Source organism: Malaclemys terrapin, chromosome 2 (genome assembly GCF_027887155.1).
Source record: "Malaclemys terrapin pileata isolate rMalTer1 chromosome 2, rMalTer1.hap1, whole genome shotgun sequence".
NCBI classification, from domain to species: Eukaryota; Metazoa; Chordata; order Testudines; family Emydidae; genus Malaclemys; species Malaclemys terrapin.
This window is the reverse complement of record NC_071506.1, coordinates 180,002,749-180,025,029: the sequence shown is the minus strand read 5'-3', so window position 1 is coordinate 180,025,029 and position 22,281 is coordinate 180,002,749. Positions and strand designations below refer to the sequence as shown.

The 22,281-nt window shown below is 41.7% G+C and overlaps 1 protein-coding gene across 12 annotated transcripts in view; it reads left to right on the top strand.

Moving 5' to 3' along the window:
* Positions 1-22,281, top strand: part of FHOD3 (formin homology 2 domain containing 3) — a 655,003-nt gene that overhangs the window by 284,448 nt on the left and 348,274 nt on the right. For all 12 annotated transcript variants that reach the window (XM_054018872.1, XM_054018870.1, XM_054018871.1 and 9 more), the window contains exon 4: positions 20,996-21,063. In XM_054018872.1, coding sequence (XP_053874847.1) covers positions 20,996-21,063 — 68 coding nt within the window. The remainder of the gene's footprint in view (positions 1-20,995; positions 21,064-22,281) is intronic.

The following is a 22,281-nucleotide window of genomic DNA, read 5'->3' as shown; positions in this document are numbered from 1 at the left end:
TTTATTCATATCTGAGCAACAAAATCTCAAGAACGAGTTGGACTTAGTGACTGACTTTTGGCTGTCTGTAAGTTGCTGTCTTTCCTAGTAGCTTTCTAAGGCATATTATATATTGTCAGACATCTGCAAGGAGTGAGTATAACAGTGTACCGTGCGAGGTAGATAATACTCTAATTCTTTCCAATAGGAATAATTACATGCTGTCAACACTCTGTGAACAAATAATGAGAAAAACATTGATCTATGGAAAATGTGCACATAAATATTCAGGGTCCATGTTCTTCCTGGGGATTTATTTCATGACGGACTTGACAGCCAGTCCTAATCATCACATTTCAGGGCTCTGTGATCCTAGACAGTTTGGACAATGGCAGTGACTTCAGTTCCAGCACTAAATTACCAACACTGAATGATAGAAAAGGGAGAAAGAAGGAAAGAAAAAGGAAATTTATGAGGAGTTAATTGTAGGTTTCACTTTCTAATAACTTTAATAAGATTTTGTGAAACTGATATGACCTTGGATTAGGATGTTTTGGAAGCAGAGACTCCTGTATTTCTTATGTCCAAAGTGCAATATGGAATAAAAAATAACAATCTGGACAAATAATAATGAGTAAAAAATGTTTCTGATGTGGAAGCTGGAAAGCTTTAGAATCAAGCATCTAGTCAGACAACTTTACCTTTGATTATGCTTTTGTTCTGAAGTTTTGAGGCTCTAAAATAGAGTTCAGTATTTAAGTGTTTGATATAACAAATATGGAGTCTAAAAAGGAAAAAAGTACAGCATTTTATTGACCTATGAAATTAGTTTTAAGTTCCCATTAGAAATCCCATTTCTGGGAGAAAGACTTAAAAAAAGGCCCATAAATTTCCTAATGGTCTTAAAATTAGAAACATCTGCTGGACTCATGAACTACTCATTAGACTAGTTTAGCAGCCACAGAGACTGAACTTCAGCTGGGACGTGTGAGAGAAGGGTAACCAGAAAAAAATATCAAACTAAATACAGATTTGGATAAAAGATACTAAGCATCGTATTTGTATGTTCTTAAAAATAAGAACACTAACTGGAGTGTATTTTTCACTCTTTTAATGAAAAACTTTGCCCATTTTCTTGGGGATACCACGCCAAACTCCTGCTTCTGGTAGCTGGGTTGTGCTCGAGGGTTAAGAAATCTTGTTTCTGATTCTGTGTGTGAATTGCACATTTAACTCTGCAAGGCTGCAAAGGGGACAAAAAACAAGTGGCTGTGTGACCAAGAAGAGTGGAACAGAAGAGCCAGAGGCACTGACATGCTGCACACAGTGTAAATAGTCTTCAGAGCATGTAGCACTAAAACAGTTGTTTCAGAGACTGGTCAGTGATCTACACTGAACACTGGAAGTGAATCCCCTATGGAAAAGAGAACCCACATTTAGTATACTTCAAGTATACTCAAAGTGCACGAATACAAGCCTCCAGCATACTAACAGATTTAAAGTGGACTATACACCCAGCTTCTGGCCTCTATAACACCTAGTACAAGCTACTTCCCCTGTTTATGCTCACGATTTTGAGGACACAAATGCGAGGCGATGGAGAGCTCTCTCTCGTTGGTATAGAAGCATCTTAACTTAAGCACCACAACAGCATAGCTGCATCGGTGGAGCTATGCCGTTGCAGCATTTTAAGTGTAGGCTTGCCCTGAGTATGTTTCCCAAACCTGAAGAAGAGCTCTGTGTAGCTTGAAAGCTTGTCTCGCTCACCAACAGAGTTGGTCCAATAAAAGATATTACCTCACTCACCTGATCTCTCTAATATAGGATGTCCAATGTCCCGATTGTATAGGGACAGTCATGATATTAGGAGCTTTTTCTTATATAGGCGCCAATTACCTTCACCCCCGTCCTGATTTTTTCACACTTTCTGTCTGATCCCCCTGTTCTAATATCCTGGGATCGACGGCGCTACAACACTGCATAATATGTCCAGTTCATTAGTTTTTGGTGAATCATTCTGACAGTAGGTGGTGGTTGAAAAATGCCTATTTATGGAATTAATTAAATATGTGCATATGAATTAATAACACTGAATGTTTAGTTACGTTTTCCAGTTGAGGTTACTGTGATCAGGATTACTGAGTGCAGGTTACTTAAGTATATATGTTGTAACTGCCAAAGTCAGGGCCTACCACTCTTTGCTTGTGCCTCACACTAATGTGATGAGATAGAGAAGAAAAACTACATGTATTAAGGTTACCTTTGGGGAAAAATAGTTTTGTCACTAAGATGCAAGTTACTCACAGCAATATTATTGAAAATATGTATTATGTGGCCAGTAGGAAAATTAAAAATAGTAATTCATTAGTTGTCACGAGTGTTTATTTGCAGTCCTTTGAAATATGCAGTCTCTTCTGTACACCAGCCTTCAAACTGGAGTAAATTTGTATAGCTGTACTGTTTGTAAATATATACAAACCTTTGGTTTTATAGGGAGCATCCTGACATAAATGGGGCACACATACTTTATCAAGGTGCTGACACCCTTCACTTAATAAACCAAAGTAACCGTGTTTTATTTTCTGTTGACTTCTACATGTTGCATATAGAAGTATAGATCCAGTGTTCATTATCTAATGGAATCATTCAGTCGTCCTGCTCCGAAGGAAATCTAACAAGAGAAATGTTTTATCAATTGACTCCCCGGAGTGGTGATCCCAAGCTGTTTTTTCCCTTCATTGAACAAATTCAGATGGTTTCTTCCTTTTTTCTTTTTCTTGAAAGTTAAGTGAAGAAGCACAAATTAGCATTTCAGAGGTATGTAAATAAACATCCCAAGTGTCTTGTGGAAAAGTTTATTTAATCACTGAAGGATTCAGCAGTACCTTGCTGCATCAGCAAGGCAGTGGGTCCTGGTATAGTGTGGGCCGCAACTGAGTAAATAATTCCCACCTCAACACCCATATGGTTTGACAGCTCACAGCCTGTAAATTTGAGGACATAATGGGCTTTTGATTACTCTTCCTTTTCACTGTGTTTGGCCTACAAGAGTTTTTTGAGTGTTTCCTTTCTCAAAGAAAAGAATTACAGTGGGCCGCCCTAGCTCAGTTTCTAGAACCTGATACCAAAATGTAAAACTAACCATCTTATTCTAATACAAAGTTACAAATACATTTACATATCTGTTTTGTTCCTGCAAAGATGCATGTGTTCTAGACCAGTGGCTATATCATTTCTAGACTACTGGACCCCTTTTAAGAGTATGATTTGTTTTGTTTACCCTCAAGTTTCACCTTACTTAAAAACTTGCAATATCAGACATAAAAATACAGAAGTGTCACAGCACACTATTGCTGAAAAATTGCTTATTTTCTCATTTTTACCATACAATTATAAAATAAATCAATTGGAATATAAATATTGTACTTAGGTTTCAGTGTATAGTATATAGAGCAGTATAAACAAATTATTATCTATGAAATTTTAGTTTGTACTGATTTTGCTAATGCTTTTTATGTAGCCTGTTGCAAATATTAAGATGAATTTATGTACCTCCCGGAAGACCTCTGAGTACCCCCAGGAGTACATGTACCCCTGCTTGAGAACCATTGTCTGGCCCTCCAACTTACCATCATTAGAGTTATATTTAATTAAGTTTGATTAGATTTGAATTAACTTACAATTGTAATAGATATTGATAGACATTGGTGGCAATTATTTTAATGAACTCTGACTTTCATGATTAGAATAGATTCTATATATATAGAGAGAGAATTATTTTATTATATTATTTTCATAGTTCAATTAGGAAATAATAAGATAAGGTTAATATTAACCAGGAAGGAAGATTCTGAGGCTGCAGTTTATTCTACCTTGAATAAGGCCCCCATATTTTCTCCAAATTTTTGACAGAGCCTCTCACTTAATACTCACTGTTGATTCTTATAGTGTGAAATAGTTTGCATTTTTTATAAGAATACCTGCAGAGGAATACAGCTGCCTAAACCTTACAGTCCATCATTGGTACTTATATGGTACCATTACCTTAGTATCTGAGCATTCCACAATCTTCAAATGTATGTATCCTCTCAACATGCCTGTGAAGTAGCAGAGTACTTCTACCCCCATTTTACAGATGTGGAATAGAGGCAGAGATTGACTACAGGCAATATATTATTAAATATACTATAAAATAGAAATCTCTGGAATGCAGAAGCTACTAAATATAACCTTCATACCATAAATATGTTGAAAAAATAATTGCCTAGGGTCTCACAGGAAGTCTGGTGGAGTAGATAATTGAACATGGGTCTTCTGAGTCCTAGGCTAGCGCCCTTACTATTAGGTCAGCACTCCTCTCAGCCTCCGTCTATGATGTTGATCATATTATAGAGCATTATGTTTAGCACTAAAGTGCTTATAGTGGACTTCAGCTGGGTTGTGAGACTAAAGTATTTCAGTATCTGGTGTTTTTCATTATGGGTGGAATTCCCCCACATGCAGAGGGTCAGGCACAAGCATATGCTCCACTTAAGTTCCACTAGTGCAGAAATGTAAGGATACATGGAACAAATTCTGTTACACCCATGCAACCCCACTGACATCAGTAGGTTATGCAAGTATAAAAGAGAGAAAAAAATGGCATAATATATTTATTTATATCTGCAAGTGGAATTAAAACAACAGCTCTGACATTTTCTTTCTCTCAATTTACATAAGAAGAAAAGTTCCTAGCCAAGGCTCAAAATGCTTTTTACAAATGTTAAAAAGAAAGGCAAACGACTAAGTAAGACCTGGCTGCCTCCTCGCCTCCAAACCAGAAAACAACCAACAAAAAAATCTTTCTGTTCTGAACAGCAATAGAATAGAGTGCCAACCATCATCATATCAAGTTTCCTGAGATCCCAGGCTACTTTTTATTTAGGGAAAGGAGTTGAAGAATTCCTAAAGTGAGGGCCCCTCGGAGATAGCACCTGGCCAGATGCTCCCTCTCTCTTAACCCGAGTGGGCTGTATTTGGGAATCTCCACTGACGACAACTGTGGCAGCTGCAGAAGTGGAAGAAAACATGCAAACAACCTCCTTCAATTTTATAAAGATAATTATCTAAAAAGGTTTAGCACCCTAAGGCCTATTTAAGCTTCCTACGCCTGACACATTGTTCTTGTGAGATAATTTTATGGTGGGGTCAAACCAGTTGGAGAAATCCTAGCATAACTGGGGCTCCTATTGCTACCACGATACAAATAATAATAATAGAAATAACTGTAGAAGAAATTCTGCCCTCTTCTTTACTTTTAAATTCTTGTAGTGTGACGAAGATACAATATCAAAATTCCTGCCTTGCAGTCTTCAGGATGATGCATGTTTTTCTTCAGAACTGTCAGTTTTATTGTTCAGAGCAGGGGGGAACTTTGCTTACCATAAGGTGTTTTGACATCTGTTTAATCCATTTGCACCACATTCTCTCCGTTTGTTCATACATCTGTGATATTTCATTACTTCTTTCATGTTGTTGCAAACCGGTTTCTGTTAGCTTCTTAAATTAATACAAATGTCATTTGGCCTTTCCGTAAAATTTAACTTTTTTCTCCTACGTTTCAGATACCCTTTCCTCCCTCTGCTAATACATTTGTCTGAGATTGACTTAGACTGCATTTTGAATAAATTATATAAGTGGTGGTGCACTACTTGTAATAATGAAGCACATACTGCAGCAGACTGGTGTGAGATTTCTCCACAATTTGTCATTCTCTCATACAAAACAAAACACAGCAAGGATCCATTATATATAAAGAGAGATGTCAGCTTTGGTTGTTTGGTTGGTTGTTTAAGCAAGCTGGTTAGTTACTTTCCTTTTTCATTTTTCTTTCCCATAGGTTGTAAGCTCTTTTGGACTGTCTTACTGTTCTGCATTTGCATAGCATCTAGAACAATGGGATCTTCATCCATGATTGGGAGCTCCTAGGTGCTACCACAATATAAATAAATAAGAATATTTTTGTATGATTGGAGTGGTTCTCAACCACAGTTTCATGTACTGTTACTCATACACCAGGATTTTTTGATGAATGCTCAAAACTGCCAAGCGCAAGTGTTCAAAAATTGTGAGGCAGATTCCAATGCATCATGAGTTTGGCTTAAATATAATCAGAGTTTAAAAACAGAATACAGTTTTGCATCTTTTTTATTTGTCATCTTGCCTTTTAACCTTTATGGGTCATGCTTTCAAGCTTTTCTTCCAAAGCATGAAGACTAGAATCTTACTTTGAGATAAAGCAAAGATTATCATGCATAATTACATAACTCCATCAGCTGATGCTTTGAGACAAGCATCATAGGACTCATGATAAAATTGTGAGAGATGACAACACTGTGCTAAGATGCCGAGGTTCTGTACTATTCTCTGGTGGGTTGATGACTGCTCACTGCCAATTAGTGTGCTAATCTTGGGTTTCTGAGTTTTTGAGCATCCCCATGGTGGGATAGAACAGGGTTTCTCAACCCATGGGTTGGACTCCAAAATTGGATCGCCAGAATGTTTCAAAGGGCAGCTCCTGTGGTTCCTGTCCCATGGGGCTGGCTGGGCTCACCTCCCTGCTCCAGATACTGCAACCTCGGGGGTCTCAGCGCCACTCAGGTTTGGCCCAGCCGTCATGACGATGAGAGTCCGGGTAGTCCAACTTTGAGTGAGTGACACTACAACCCTGTGAGCCAGGTTGCAACTCCACTCACACAAATTTCGTCAGTCGGGGGGTGGGTCAAAACCTGAGCGGAACTTCAATCCTGGATGTTGCAATGCTCAGAGCAGAGAGCCAAGCCCAGCCAGCCCTACAGCACAGGAGCTGGCACTGTAGGGTGAATGCTGGCAGGACCCAATCTCTCTGGGGGCCAGGATCCGACCACCCCACGGCCTCCTATTTATGCAGTCGCGACATGCCATAAACATTTATAAATGGGGCCTGAGCCCAAAAAGGTTGAGACCCACTGGGTTAGAACACACACAGTTGATGAGAAGGCAGCTGATGCCAAGGAGCTTAGCCTGGTAAACTCGTACATTGCCTGAAAAAAGATAGAAATCATAGGAACCTTCCTTGTTTTGGAGGTACCCTTATCCTCTGATGTACTTTGGCACATCTTTTATAACACTAAAGTTTGGTTTGAGCCTGAAGCCCAGGAATGAATCCAAGTTTTTTCTGTAAATCAGAGATCTCTTTGCGCTCAGGTATTTTACTTCTTGCCAAGCTGTCAACAAAGATAAAAATACGATCATAAGTGGAAGGTCTGCAGAAATGTGACTTGATTGTTTTGCATTTTCTTAGTGAGAACATGCTAGAGCTGCACATCACCATTGGCTTAGTAATATTTATAGAGTAAACAAGAGTTGGCAGCATTTTGGCACAATATCCAGTGAATTAAGACATGGAAAAATAATCTAGCATGAGATTGCTAAATTCTCATAACCCAAGAGGCGCTGATGTAATTTCTCTTGCTTATACTAGTGTACATTTCAGCAATTCAGAGGCCGAGTTGTAAACTGAAACAAACATTAAAGGTTTGCCTTGACTTACATATTTTTTTAGATAATTATATTTTTAGCCGCAGATTGGTTACAATAATCTCTAAAGAAAACAATGAGCTGTTCTATATTTCTTATAGCAATTTTCTCTGGCTTCATTCTCCTGAATTATGTAACCCATGTTTTAGGATAACTACTGCCTTCCTACTGTATTATTCTCTAGGGAACAATTTAGCATTATTAGGGAGATGAGCAAGACGACCTCTTAATTCTTTTCCATCACCACTTTCTATAATATCCTGCTACAATATATGCCCTTGTACTTTAACTTCACCCTGCCTCTTCCCCTCTCAAACACTTTCTTTCATGCACATTAGTTTTTCAGAAGAACAATCACCACAATTTTTGTATATTTTTAAAATATCCCTCTTTTTGAATTACCAAGCTAAAATGAACGTAGGGCCATCTCTTGCACTTGAGAACTAAAGAGAGTACTGATTCCTTTGGATTCAAGGGAAGAGGGACTGTATAAATAGATTATTGCAGGAGTACACATCACAGGGCCAAATTAATCACCAGTGTAACTCCATTGAATAAGCAGGAAATCTTTAGTTGTTCAATATGTGAGCAAAGTTTTAACTTGTTTTCCAGTAATGGTGATGTCTTGAAGCAGTAAGGCCTCCTTGTATAATTCGTTCCAATGCTGTACTCTGTTCTTTGTGGTGTCGATAGTATCATAACAAGTAATGTATTTGCCATTTTATTTGGTTGGTGTGTTATAATGTTCATTACTTGCATACAGCTGTCTTTTCCCCAGACACACGCATACTCACCCAAGCCCACACACACCGGTGATAATTATAGCTGGTAAGAAGAACCCTTGTATTGTAGCTTTCAAAACTAGAAATGGTAAGTGAATGTGGGAAGGGGAAGAAGTTTGAAGATGCAAAGAAATGCTGCAGTGGGTTGAAATAGATGAACAGATATGAAAGTGCACCGCTCTACTTGCTCTTCCTACTCCTCAGTTTGCAGAGAAAGGCAAGCTCATTTGTGGCTTTGGCCTTCTGATCCCTTTTGAAAGATCATCAGCTGCAGTCCAACCACAAAAGCCAGCTCCATGGAGCATTTGGGCAATGAACCCCTTCCCCCTGCACTCTGTTCACCTGTCCTACAGGATCCAATCTTAATAAGCCTATTATTCCTTACAAATGGCATATTTGAACCACACAACTGTCCCAAGGCTGTTGCTGCTGATTTTTTTGGTAAAGTCAATACAGTGCTCTGCCTTAGTGTATTGACTCTGACCTCGACTGTCCAAGTCTAGTTCTTTCTTACCCATTTAAGTACAAAGCCCATTGTTATTGTCACTTCATGCTGGGCCCATTTCCCACCTCTGCACTTGTTCTATAGCAACAGCAGGAGTAGATTGAGACAGGCTTCTGCAGCATGGAGTAAGGAACACAGAAACACTTCTACTTCAGGTATGAGTACAAAACTAGGACTAAAATAGGAGTGCTCTTTCCAAGCCAGTCTTCTTGCTCTGTCTCAGCACAGGTATCAGTTTTTCTTCCTTCAGTTTTCTATTAGCAAGCAGGACCTCAGTTCGCAAAGGTGAATGAGAAGAGGGAATACTCAAAGGAAGTTGTTATGCTGTCAGTTTGCAAAATTATTCATTATTCTCAGTGTGGTGCAGGAATCAAGTGTGGAGAGCTCTAGGTTCCACATCCTCTCCTGCCCCCCACCCTAAGCAGATGAAAAACAAAGGTTTCCCATTTCACTTAAGTATATAAACACTTACTGTGTTTCATCACATCCTTTTATTGTAAATCTGTAAACCCCTGGTATTTATTTGCTTTGGTGTTTAGGGATAGTGTGATAAATGGTTCTTTCTGCTAGTTCAGCATGTGTATGGAGGCGTGTGTGGGAGGGAGGGGAGTAATAATTTAAAGGGCTTTGTAAAGATGGAGTTCTTGCTATTGATTTATCCATGACAAATTTATACTTGCATAAAGTCAGGCAGAATAAGCAGGAATTTGATAGAAATCATTGGAGAAGGGATTGATTTGATCCCTTCAGGCTTCTGTAGTGGAAGATGATTCCCCAGCTGCTAAGAATATATGGAAAAATCCTTCTTTCACATCTAATTGGACCACGTAGGTATCACTTTAATTTTTCTATAAATTGGTAATGAGCCTGGAGTGCTGATTCTTATGGTGGTGTGACAGCCATTTTGAAGTACAGGAATTATGTAGAGAGATCAAGGATCCATCCCTGCGAAGATTTTCTTCTTCTGCTTTCCAGTTTGGGATTAGATGATTCCCCCCCTTATCTCTCTTCCATTTTCCAATTCCTGAATTTACTCATCTTGATACAAGCACTTCCTGTGTGTGAATCACAAAAGTTGCTGCTTTCTGACAGCAAGGATCATCTCCCTCTCTCTGTCTTCTCGTCTATTTCCCCCTTTTGATGGCTATCTCCTCTTGTCTCTCTTCTGTACTGTCCTCCCCAACTTTTCTCCTTGTCTACCCTGATAAGGCTGCTTCTCCTCATACTCTGGATCCGTATTTTTCTCCTGTCTGTCCTTTTAAATTATCCCTTTATTGCTATTTCTCTTTGCTCGTATTCCAGTCTGTCTTCCACAAATCATTTAATCCCTTCATTCAGTGACCTCATTCCCTTTATATAGTTGTCAATATAGGAGGTGGAAATCAAGGTGGCCACCAGCTCCTGGAGGATGGATGTGCTTTCTGTTGAATTTTGTTACTTTTAATATGAAACATAATTTGCAGACCTGGTAGCCGTGTATCAATCCCTGTCTGATATTATAAAAATACCTACAAATTGCAATGTTCAGGAAGACCTCAAATGTTTTGGGTTTCAGATAAGTATCTCTTACTTTGAATGCCTCTCCGTACCCAGGGAGGCTATCAAAAGGCCTTGCGGAGATCCTTCCACATACAGGTCCCCTTCCCAAAACAGGATATCCCTATCTGTGGGGTCTCCTTGAGCGAAGCCCACTAGACTGTTATTCCAAATTGATGCGTTCAGTGGGAGGATTGCAGACGTATCACATAGAGGCAGGAAATTTCTTGAGATGAGATGTGTAGATTTGCCCTATAATTCTTGCATTATGGAAAGTGAAGCTGTCCCTCCCCCTGCCCACCCTAACCCTGCTTTGGAACCTGCTATGGTTCCACCCCCTAAATCCATAAATTTCCCCCAAGATTTTCAGATGCCTTCTGTCTGCACTGGCTCCCTGCATTCACCATCAGCTCCCTGACAGCTTGGCTTTTGCAGGGGCCTGAAGGAGTTGTGGGGATAGGGGAGGGTTCAGCATTAATTTATCCACAAAGGTGGCATGGGTTTCGAGCTGAGGTGGGAGGGGCTTATAATTCTACCTTGATGGCTATCTCTCCTCCCCCTCCCCACCTGTGGATCCTGCACTTCACAGTGTCTCTGCAGAACAGTTTCTATTGGGGTATGGGGAAATGATGCCAAGAGAGAACACTCCTCGTACCCAGGCCTGATGGATCATGATTTTTTTACATCCCTGTCCTCTCTACCTTAGGAGGTGACACTGGCCCCCATATAATTAACTAAGCAGCTGTTTTGTGTCTGAATGAAAATGAGTAGAAGTAGGTTTTATTCTCAGTGTTAGTCTGCCATGCGTTCATTGTGAAGCAAGCTGAAAATTATTTGGAATCAGTCAGTGCTGGCAGCAATGTAGGCTTGAAGAGAGTTACTATGATTTGTTCTTGGCCTGTTGTTTTTCATCAAGCCATACTTTATTGTCAAAAAACTGCATTTCCTCACCAAATACTAGTCATTTACTGTTGGATTAATGAGAGACTATAAAGCTTAAGTTCACAAACTACAAATATTGCACAAATGAGTGTATAATAATTTATTAATTTATATATAGATAATCAGATTAGATAAAAATATCCAAGATTTGTAATATATAAAACTAAGTATCCTCAACAGAAACAGCAATTATGTTAATGTAATAGTGGGCAATGTGCCTGTGAATAATCCTCCTCTTGAAATGATATATTTTGTAGAGGTCTGGGAGTAAAAGGAAAGTGTATTGTCTTGCCAACAGATTTATTATCAGCTTTTGTGGACAAAAACAAAACTAAGAAGAAAGCCCCTTTTTGGCATCATCACAGGTCTTTTCTTAGAGCGCCACTTTAATTTGTCTGACATGCAATGAAAGAATGGCACGTTGCACTAATTAGTATTGTATACAGTAAATTTATGGATCTGAGAATCTGTTTGCACCCATGGGCCCAATCCAGTAGTCCGTTGAAGTCAACTGGAATGTTGCCTGAGGATTGGATGCATGGGCCCTATTCACTGCTGCTACTCCACGTTTATGATAGTGTACTGCTATTGATTCAAGTGGAATTACACTGGTGTAAAACAGGAGTCAGATGGTGGTGAATCAGGCTTTATATTTATACAGTACTCCGCTCTCACAGCAAGAGTAAAGTTTATCCCTACTATAAAATAAAAATTGCCTGAGTTCTCTTTTTCCTCTCTTCTTTCTGTGGAAAAATTTAAATTGTTCCCTTTAATTCCAGTAGAGTGTTTAGCTGCCAATCAAGGTGTAGATAATACATGTATTTCTCAGACATTCAGGTTGTTCATTGCTTTAGGTTCAGAAACAATATTTTTACTTTTAAGTAGTAGCCAGTTTGTTGGTGTTTTATGGAAGCCAGAGAATATAGCTACTCTTAGCTCATGCACAGGGATTTTACCAAGGACTAGCAGGAACTATTTCAAATGTCCTTTATTGAGTCAATGCTGTGGACCCCGGTAAAATAATATAATATAGAAGTGTGGTATGTTTCTATAACGAAAGATGTTTCATCTCTGAAATCAGAGTTTGGAGAAGAGGGGCATGGATGGGAAATGTGGAGGTCATTCAGGCAGGAGCAAGTTAGGCAGAATAACTCCCATTTGTGCTCAGCCAGATGTTAGCTTGCCCTTTGCCAATAATCCAAAAGGCTGATGTTTCATAAATTACTGTACCCCAGGGACTAATTCAGTCAGTGTGATGGACGGGGAAGGGAGGAGATGTGTACTTCCCTGGTCAGAGATCAGGCATTACACTTGGGACTATGTTTATCCAAGGTATTTTTTTTTATTTGTGAATAAAAATATGATTTTTCCTAGCGAATACTAAGGAAAATTGAAGATTTTATTAATGACATACAGCAGCAGTTCTCAAACTGTGGGTTGGGACCCCAAAGTGGGTCACAATCCCTTTTTCATGGGGTCACCAGGGCTGGCTTTGGACTTGCTGGGCCCCAGGGCTGAAGCTCGAGCCCCACCGCCCAGGACCAAAGCTGAAGCTCAAGGGCTTCAACCATGGGGGGCGGAGCTCAGTTTACAGGCCCCTGCTTGGGGCTGAAACCCTTGAGCTTCAGCTTTGCCCCCTGCCTGGAGCCGTGGGGCTTGGGTGGGCTCAGGCTTTGTTCCTCCCTCCTGGGGCTGTCTAGTAATTTTTGTTGTCAGACAGGGGTCGTGATGCAATTAAGTTACTACTTTTTTTTAAATTTATTTATTTTTCTCAGAACATCGAAAAGGAAAAAGAATTAAACCCTTTCATGCTACAACAAAAAGCTTTTGAAGGTCAGGCATGAGAACCTTCCCGAGGCCTCTCTCAGTGTAAAATATGCTAATAGCAGACTCGATCACCAGAGTTCTCCTTTCAATGATCCACTGATGTTTGTGTTCGCCTCAGAGAAATCCACTTTCACTGATTTCATTTTTGGTCTAGGAAAGCAGTTTTAAAATGACCCTGTGTTCAGGGCCGGCTCTAGGTTTTTTGCCGCCCCAAGCAAAAAAAATTTTGGCTGCCCCCCCGTCCCAGCCCTGGGCTCCTCGCCGCACACCCCTGCTGCCCCAGCCCTGGGCTCTCCCCCCCACACACACACCCTGCCGCCCCAGCTCTGGGCTCCCTCATTCCCCCCCACCATTGCTCCCCACACACACCTCCTGCCACCCCAGCCCTGGACTCTCTCCCACCCCCACCTGCACCCTCCTTCCACCGCAGCCCTGGGTCACTGGTAACTCGCTCCCACGGCAAGTCATTCAGCAGGAATTTTAGATGTGCACAGAACACAGACAGGATTACTTCCCATATGGTTACAGAACTGCAGTAAAGTGGAACAATTTTCAGCTTGTGTGATTGGAGGATATCTGTATGCATATTATATGACTGTCCTACATAAATGAAGAAAAGTTGAAGTGCCTTTATTATTCTTTTGTTCCTCTCTTTCTTTCTATGGGGAATTTGCCAATGCAATATCACTGTCTTCCTTTTAAACAAACAAACAAAAAAGGCAATGGCTGTTGAAAATAGCAATTCCAGTCCTAATAACCACTGGGAAGCATTTCTTGCTCAATTTTATCCTACTTTTTCTACAGCACGTTACAGTGGATCAGTATATTTGATTTGGGAGAAATGAAGTAACAGCTGCCCAAACTGAGCTTCAGCACTCCTGAATTTTGAGGTGTTCAAATCTGGAAGGCAGGAGCCGGGAGGGGGACGGGGGGAGGGGACTGTGGCTCCGAGGGGAGCACGGCAGCATGTATGCAGCAGTGTGTCTGGCACTGCGCGGAGCCAGACACGCTGGTCTGAGTGGCACGGTAAGGGGGCTGGGGAGTTGGATGGGGCGGAGGTTCGGGGGGGCAGTTGGGCAGTCAGGGGCAGGGAGAAGGGGGGAGTTAGATGGGTCAGGGGTTCGGGGGGGACAGTCAGGGGACAGGCAGCAGTTGGATAGGCATGGGAGTCCCGGGGGTTTGTCAGGGGACAGGTAGGGGGTGGGGTCCTAGGGCAGAAGTTGGGGGGGTCTCAGGAGGGGGCAGTTGGGGACAAGGAGAAGGGAGGCTTAGATAGGGGGTGGGGTCCCGGGAGGGGGCAATCAGGGGACAAGGAGCAGCGGCGCTTAGATAGGGGGTTGGGTCCTGGGGGGCTGTTAGGGGCAGGGGTGATTAGGGGACAGGGTTGGATGGGTTGGGGTTTCTATGGGGGGCAGTCGGAGGGAGCGGATGGCGGCAGGGTGGGGCTACCCTCCTTCCCCGTGGAGTGTCCTATTTTTTGAATGTTAAAATATGGTCTCCCTGCCCTTCCCAGTGCAGCTCTCCATTCACTGCAGCATGAGGTCTCAGCTTCCTCCGTCCCTCCCCCTCTTTCCTGTTGGTAGTGGCCGAGGGAATGCTGGGAAATGTAGTTCTTTCCCTGCTCCAGGGCTGGCTCTATAGGCAGGGAGCTAACCAAGGAACTACAGCTCCCAGGGCCCCCTGTTGGTTCTCAGCTCCCTGGGTCGATCGCTGCAGGCTGCCGCCCCTGCAAATGGGCTGCCCCAAGCACCTGCTTGCTTTGTGGGTGCCTAGAGCTGCCCCTGCCTGTGTTAGAGGGGATGGGGGAAATACTAGTTTGCTTCTGTAGCATGTGGCCCTTTCTTAGCACACAAATGCTGAAGATAATGACCCAGCGTTGCCAATTCTACTGGTTTTAGCACAAGTCTTGCAACATGTGATGTTTTATTTAAAGATTCAGGTCCTGGAGACACCTGATTAGCTGAGAATCTCCTCTTTCATTTTAAAAATAAGTTTCTAGAGCTCATGTTCACAGAGAAAAACTTGAAACATGGCTCAAGTGCCACCCTAAAAGATTTTAAATATATAAACCCAGAAGGCAAATGAAAAGAATCCAAAATTAATATTTAAAAATCTCATCATTTTTAAGCCAATCACATGCTTTTTGGGGGGAGGCTCACTCATGATTTTTAACATTTGGGGTTGGCAATGCTGCCTTTTGGTAACTTGAATATTCTTTATTTTCTCTCCATGACATAGATTCTGCTAGGTGCCCAGGTCGCTGATGTAGCAGTTTAGTACTCCAAATTGTAGTATCAAAGGGAAGCTATAGTGGAAAAGTCCAAGAGTAGACCCTTGCAACCCGATGGGACCCCATTCAGAGTGTTGGGGTTGTGCTGGATGTAATTTGTGTAGTATACATTTGGGCTTGGTCCAGGTAGCTGACTTTGAATGGGAGATACAGGGAGGTGCATACAGGGAGGGGAAGTAGTGGAGGTTCCAGGAGTGACTGGGGGGTGGGGGGGACAGGGAGGAAGATGTGGCAGCGGAGAAGCTGGGGGAGACCCAGGGAAGCAGGGTGTGACTACTTGGAGAGCCCATCCTGTCCCCGGTTCCCCTCATCGTTGCCTTGCTTCTGCTCCCTGTGGGCAGCTCTGCTGTCCAGGCGGCCCTGCTATCCAGCTCCCAACATCACCAAGTTCTGATTTCACACTGGGCTCCTGGTGGCTTTGGGCCTTGTGCTTCTCTGTCTAGTTGCAGTTGCAGTGTCTCTGGCTCGCTGACCCGCTACCAAGTGCCCTCCTACCAGGGCCTGGCACCAGCACTTGCTGACTTGGAGTACGCTCTTCAGCCAAGGAGGGAACACCTGGCCCGTGCTGGCTCCCCGTGCAGGGCACTGGCACTCAGGAGTGACGGGGACTAGTCCCCTGGCAACAGAATTATTGTGGCGGCTGAGAATGGGACTCAGAGTGACTGGAGCAGCCACTGCCATGCCCCGGATTAGGCTGGGGAATAGGAAGCAGGGTGAACAGGGCTCAGGTGCCAGGGGAGACAAGGTGGCCCCTTTCTCTCTCTCTGGTTGAAGAGCGTCCGAGCTGGCAGGTGGTGGCGTTTCATGGAAGGAGCCAGGGATGCTATAGCTGGGACCAGAAGGGATCATGGGGACTGGAGCCTTTGGGAGCCCAAGTGGAGCTGGGAGATATTGGGAGCTGGGTAGCAGGGCAGCCCAGATGGCTGAGCAGGGAGCAGGAGCCAGGCACAGGTGTTGGGGGAGGCAGGGATGGGATGGGTTCTGCAATGAGTCACCCCTGATCCCTGGGCCTCCCCCAACTCCCTTGCTGCCCCTGTCTTCCTCTCAGCTTCCCCCTTGCTCTCCTCTGCTCCCTCCTGAGGCCTCCTTTTGTCCCCCAGGATGCACCTCAGCCCCCATTTTACCACCTCTGCTGGCCTTGGGGCACCATTCACCCCAGTTCCTACTTCCCGGTCCAGTCCTGGGTGCTGATCCACCCCTTACAGGTCCCACTCCCCACCCCCATCCCTGCAAGTGTAATGCATAGGTACAGAAACATATCAGGCCCCACAATATTTCCACTGCGGGGTGCTGTCTCCCCCTTCCCCCTCCCCAGCAAGTTCTGCCATCCCTTACCCTATTGTTTGCAATTTTAAGCCAGAGAGTCCTTCCTTCTTTGTTTTCCCCCTGAGTCAGGAATGAAAGCAACATGACACTCTCGGGTGTAGTTTGGGTTCGTATTGGCTGTGGTCTAGTCGGGTTCAGGTCGGGTTTTAAAATTGGGCCCAAGCAGACCTCTAACAGATAGTGCCTCCTCTCCCTTAAAAAATAATCCCTGCCATCTAGTGGTAATAGCTGACGAAACTACCGAGTGTGATCACTGCAAGATGAATGTCTTTATTAAAACCTTGACTTTCCCAACCTCCATGAGCTCTTTCTTTTATTTAGGAACTAAAAGCAATTTTGCAAATCATTACCATATAAGCATCAGAAATGCACTATTAACATTTAGGGAGTTTGGGACCTCTGACTGTGTCTATTGCTCTTAATTTATCTTATTTAATTTTATTGGTATCGTGGTTCCTGAATATATGAGATCCCTTTCTGTGCTCGGTCTGTGGAGGATATGAGTCAGTTACAGCCTTTGGTCGTGAGTCTTGGCATATTAATTCAATGTGTAGCAAGCTCACTCTTTTAGCTCTGGAGGGTCCATGGTTCAATCCCTGCTGTGTCAGCCAAGATCCAGCTCTCACATGCGCTCTCAAGGATTTTCTTTTAAGTGAAGATATCCCTTAATCCTACTAGCCAACGTTGCCTGGTATGTATCCTCAACTACACTGCGTTATTTCAAAGAAGATCATTTGGCTGGCTACTAAGACACCATACAAAAGCTGACTTCTTGTCTCCTGTTAACAGTTGGTGTTTATATAGGAAGTATTTTATATGATAGCAAACCAGTGGCCTGCTAGGACTTTAAATCTGTCAGCATGGCCCTCTTAGAAGTTAGTGGTAGCAGCGGGGATACAATTTGGATGCTTCTGCTCCAGAATTATAGGCACCTATCACTTCAGTTAAAAGAGACTCTTCTCAGCTGTTGGCATAGGAATTATGACACACCCATTCGTACACATTTCTGACTCTGTCTAGTAGAGGGGTAGCAATACACGTCACAGTAGCGAGTTCATTACAATCCATGTGACCTGGGTGTTTTATTAGATAGCTTTTGCTATCTTGTTTCTTAATTATCTTCAGTATTCTTATGAAAGCACTGTAAAAAAAATATGCACTTCATTCCTGGTTTACCACACAAAGGGAGATTACTGCAATTGATTATTCTTGACTTTCAAATCCTGCTGTCAGTTTAATGTTTGCACTGTCTCTGTTCATATATGAAGCTTATGGGATAAGCATCAAAACATGCTGTTAATTCACATGTGGAATTCACATTCCTTTTGACATATATAGGAGTTCTACCATGCCTTGAGGGCTATATATAGCCCTAAATGTTTATCTTGTAGATAAATTTCTGTGTATCTTGAAGAAAATAACATAGTACCACAAGGAAAAGAAAAGCGTGCCTTATACAGAGTTCTCTGCTTAGGGTGAATTACACCCTTACTTCATGCAGAAACCAACCCATGGCATTTTCTAATGTAGCATAACTCTTAAAGATACAAGTATTTCACTTACCTTCTGGATTATGGGTCTGTAAATGTTTCTGATTTTTCATGGTTCCTCGATGGAGCCAAGACTTGAGGAGAAGATCCATGAATTGCCAAGGCATGTAAAAATTAGTCCAAATAAACTAGCAGTTGGAATTGTGGGTGAATAGGTTACATGTGGGTGAATAGGTTACATGTGTTTAAATACACAAGTTCATCTTAATATGTGAAGAGAACTGTGAACATTAATTGGTCTTTTTTCTCCAGTTTGCTACACATGGCTGGTGCAACATGCTGACTCACATCTAATATGTATTGTTACTCCCCTCTAAGTGGACTCAGATCTGCTCAAGTGTTTGATTATGTTGCCCTGTGGTAACTGGTGGCTGCTGCTTATAAGCCTTAATACTACTAGAAGCTATTGGTGAGCCTCCTTTAGCTCACGTGGTGTGTTTTCGGAAGTGAAGTTACAGACTTCTTTCTCATGTGAACAACTGACAGACACATTGTCTATTCTTGAGCCATGGATTTTTTTTTACACCACATCTGTGAAAAGAGAAAACAAAAGAACAAGAGTAAATAGTTCAACTTTATTCTTCTCAGAGAACTACAAAAACTGCATGCACCAGTGGAGGCAACCACTATTGTAGTATCATAACAATACATGATTATTATTTACCCTAGGCTGCAGCAGTAATTGCTCTTGTGTAAGGAAGGGCCCACAGATGACATTGTTTAAAATGTTGATATTTATGTACAAAGTTGCCAGCACTACAAGAAATGGTGCCTCTCTTAATTAGGATGCTGCTGCATTGCCTCATTTGGAGGGACTCTGGGATGCCAGTGACTTATATGAATGGAGGGAAATTAGTTATAACAAATGCCAGATGGAGGTATATTTCACAGAGAAATAGTTTTGTGCTATATAGTATGTGAAGTCAACAAACAAGGTCTTAAAAAAATCCCTATTATTCTTTAAGCTTTCCTGACAGACTCTTTATCAAGCCAAGAAATGTCATGTGCTTATACATGCCAGTACATTTTTAAGATAGAATAATTAAAGATTGCAGTTTATGGTTTTAAATGAAATCCCTTCCTCCAGTGTTTTTGTCAGAAATCCATAAACTCTACAAGGAAGAGGAATGATTGTAACAGCTGTAATAGTTGGGTCAGTTCTACACGTTCTGCCTTCAAAGCCAAAGGCAGTTTGGGATGACCAAAATGCTTTATGAGGCTTATAAACAGCTGCTGAAGTTTTATTTTCTGACTGGATGAGACTGTTGGGACTAGAAGGTGTTTATTCACATTAACCCTCAAGTCTTCTCAAATTAAGTTTCTTAGAGTTAAGCGGAAAATGGAAAGTCTTTGAGCAAAAATGTAAGAAATCCTCAAATGCCTATTTTTTCTGTGTCCTTCCCAGAAAGAGGAAAAGAAAATGTGGCTGTTGGATTTTGTACAGTATTTAGTGCAGTACAGAAATATGCAAAGGGAAGTGTGTGTGTGTATGTGGGGGAAATGTATTTGTCAGTTGCACACACTTGGCTGATGGAGCATCATCTTGCCATACAGGAACATCCACAGTCTGCAGACAATTTATCCTTGATCCCGTGAGCCTCTGAGTGCCTCTTTAAAGCTATTGAGCATCCTTCATACCCATTCTTTGCAGGACTAGGCTCCTATGCTCCATGTGATAGCTTGTGGGAGAGGCTAAGAGCATCCTGGAAGGTCACCAAAATAAGTTGGTTTCTCTTGTTAATTGCCCTCACAATACGTTAATTCAATACACCTAAAATTAATGACTTTTTCCACTTTTCATTATTTTTTCTATGACTATGCATTTTTTATATATAAGAGAGCGAGAGATTGAGATATATATTAAGTGAGAAAAACATTGTTTTGAATTATGCTCAGAACAAACTGTCCAGCTATTTCTGGTATTACGTATCCTCACATACATTGCAATTGCAGAAAGGTATTCCCATTACAAAAATGAGAACACAGGAAAGGAACGTCTGGGGGTTCAATGGCTCAAGGACTGATAATGGGGATGTGGATACTTTTACTTCTAAGTCACTAGTTCAAATGTAGATAAATTAGTAGTGATCTAAACTTACTACCACTTGATAGTAATCTGTATAAAATGAGGGATCTGAGTGATATGTCCTCAATCTACTTCCCATTAGATTTTCCAAATCATAAAGCTGGCACTAGTTAGCATGATCGTTGGCCATCACAAAACAGTGGTCAGACTGCATAGGTATGAGGTCTGAAGTCCCCTCTTGTTCCTTAAAAGTGATCCTTCCAGGACAGGATTGAAGCTCATTATTGGGGCAGTGTGGGGAAGCTTGCAGCGCAGCTGCTGTGAATTCTTCATTGCTGTCAGTACAGTACCTTTCACAGGCTCTAAATTTAACTTAAAAGGGAAAGAAAGCTAAATAGACACAATTACACTTGAAAAATCCTCATAGTCTCATTTTGTACTGACCTTTCCTAAAGTTCCTCTGGCAAATTTCACTCAGGCCATGAATAATTAACTTGTTTTATTTGTGCTGTTTGATGGACAGGTGTTATCTATGAAAAAAAGGTTGGCTAGTCTGAGAGGAATATACTGCTTAGTAAATGGACACTGTGACCATTCCTCACCAGCTCCCCTCTAACTCCATCCCATTTTGGCAGTCTTGTTAATGGTGAGGTTTTTTGTTGTTCCTTATTTCAGAAAAACTCTACAACTCCAGTGGACGGGAGCTGAGACGGGCCCTTTTCTCTTTGAAACAAATATTTCAGGTAAGTGAATACCTTACCGATGAATCTCCATGCTATTCAACACTAAATTGTTTTTCCTTCTTTGCATAAGGGAATAATTGAAAAGTAACCCACATTGATGCTATGACCTGGTGGTTAGGGCACAGATGTGGGAGACTCAAGTTCACGTCCCCGCTTCAATGAATATTTAATTATTTATACAAAATGGGACAGCTCCAATAGAAAAGGTTTAGAAAGACCCATCCCAAAAAAGCCAATAGTCTCATAATTAGAGCACTCACCTGGGAGGGGAGACCTGCATTTCAAATCCCTGGTCTAAGCAGGCACTTGTACGTGGGTTTTCCACATCCGAAGGGAGAGCCCCAACCTCTGGACTATTGGCTATTCTGTGGTGGATGGGTTGCTCTTTTCTTCTGGTTTTGACTGTACATTTCATCCTGGACCTGCAAAACCTTTCCCAGCTAAAATTTTGTTGACCCTGGTTTCCACAAAAAGGTTTTGTTTTGATGAATTGCAAAACTGTTTAGCTGGAAAATTCCCAGCCAGCTCTAATCATAATACATATGCCCGGGCAACCTTATTTCTGGCATTTCCTAACTGTTGAGTGCTTTAATTTTCAAGCCTACTAATTTTCTTTTAAGTCAGTTTTATTGGGTGTAATTAAGCATAGAAAGAGAAGATAAGGGTTTTTTTTGTTTGTTTGTTTGTTTGTTCTTTTAAGGACACATAAGATATAAATTAAGCTAGATCATTGGAGTTCCACTAAGGATGGAGTTAGCTTGTTGACTGAGCCGGTCTTATGGTATGAAATAATCAGTTTCCATAGAGAACTGGATTTTCCTTCTTGCTTATATCTCTGTTCTAAAGAGGAAGTTGGGAACTGCCAATATCCATGCACCTGCTGCCAATTGATTTATGGACTCTCAGTGAATGATGATGATTTTGGGAGAATCTTCATCTCCTGCATTCCAGGATGGAAATTATAATAAAACAATTGCATGTCACTGGGAGATGTGAGTGAAGAAGTACAGTTTGTAGTGGAGAGGATCCATATCACATATGAATACTTGAAGTTGTGTGCTACCAAAATGGAAAATGAGGGAGAAAACACCATGAGGGAAATGATTGGGGTTTTACCAATTAATTGTTGTGAAGATTAACTACAGTACTTCTGTATTACCTGTGTCATTATTTCCATTAGTTACAAGTATTGTGAAGATACTGTCCACGGGTGCCTTT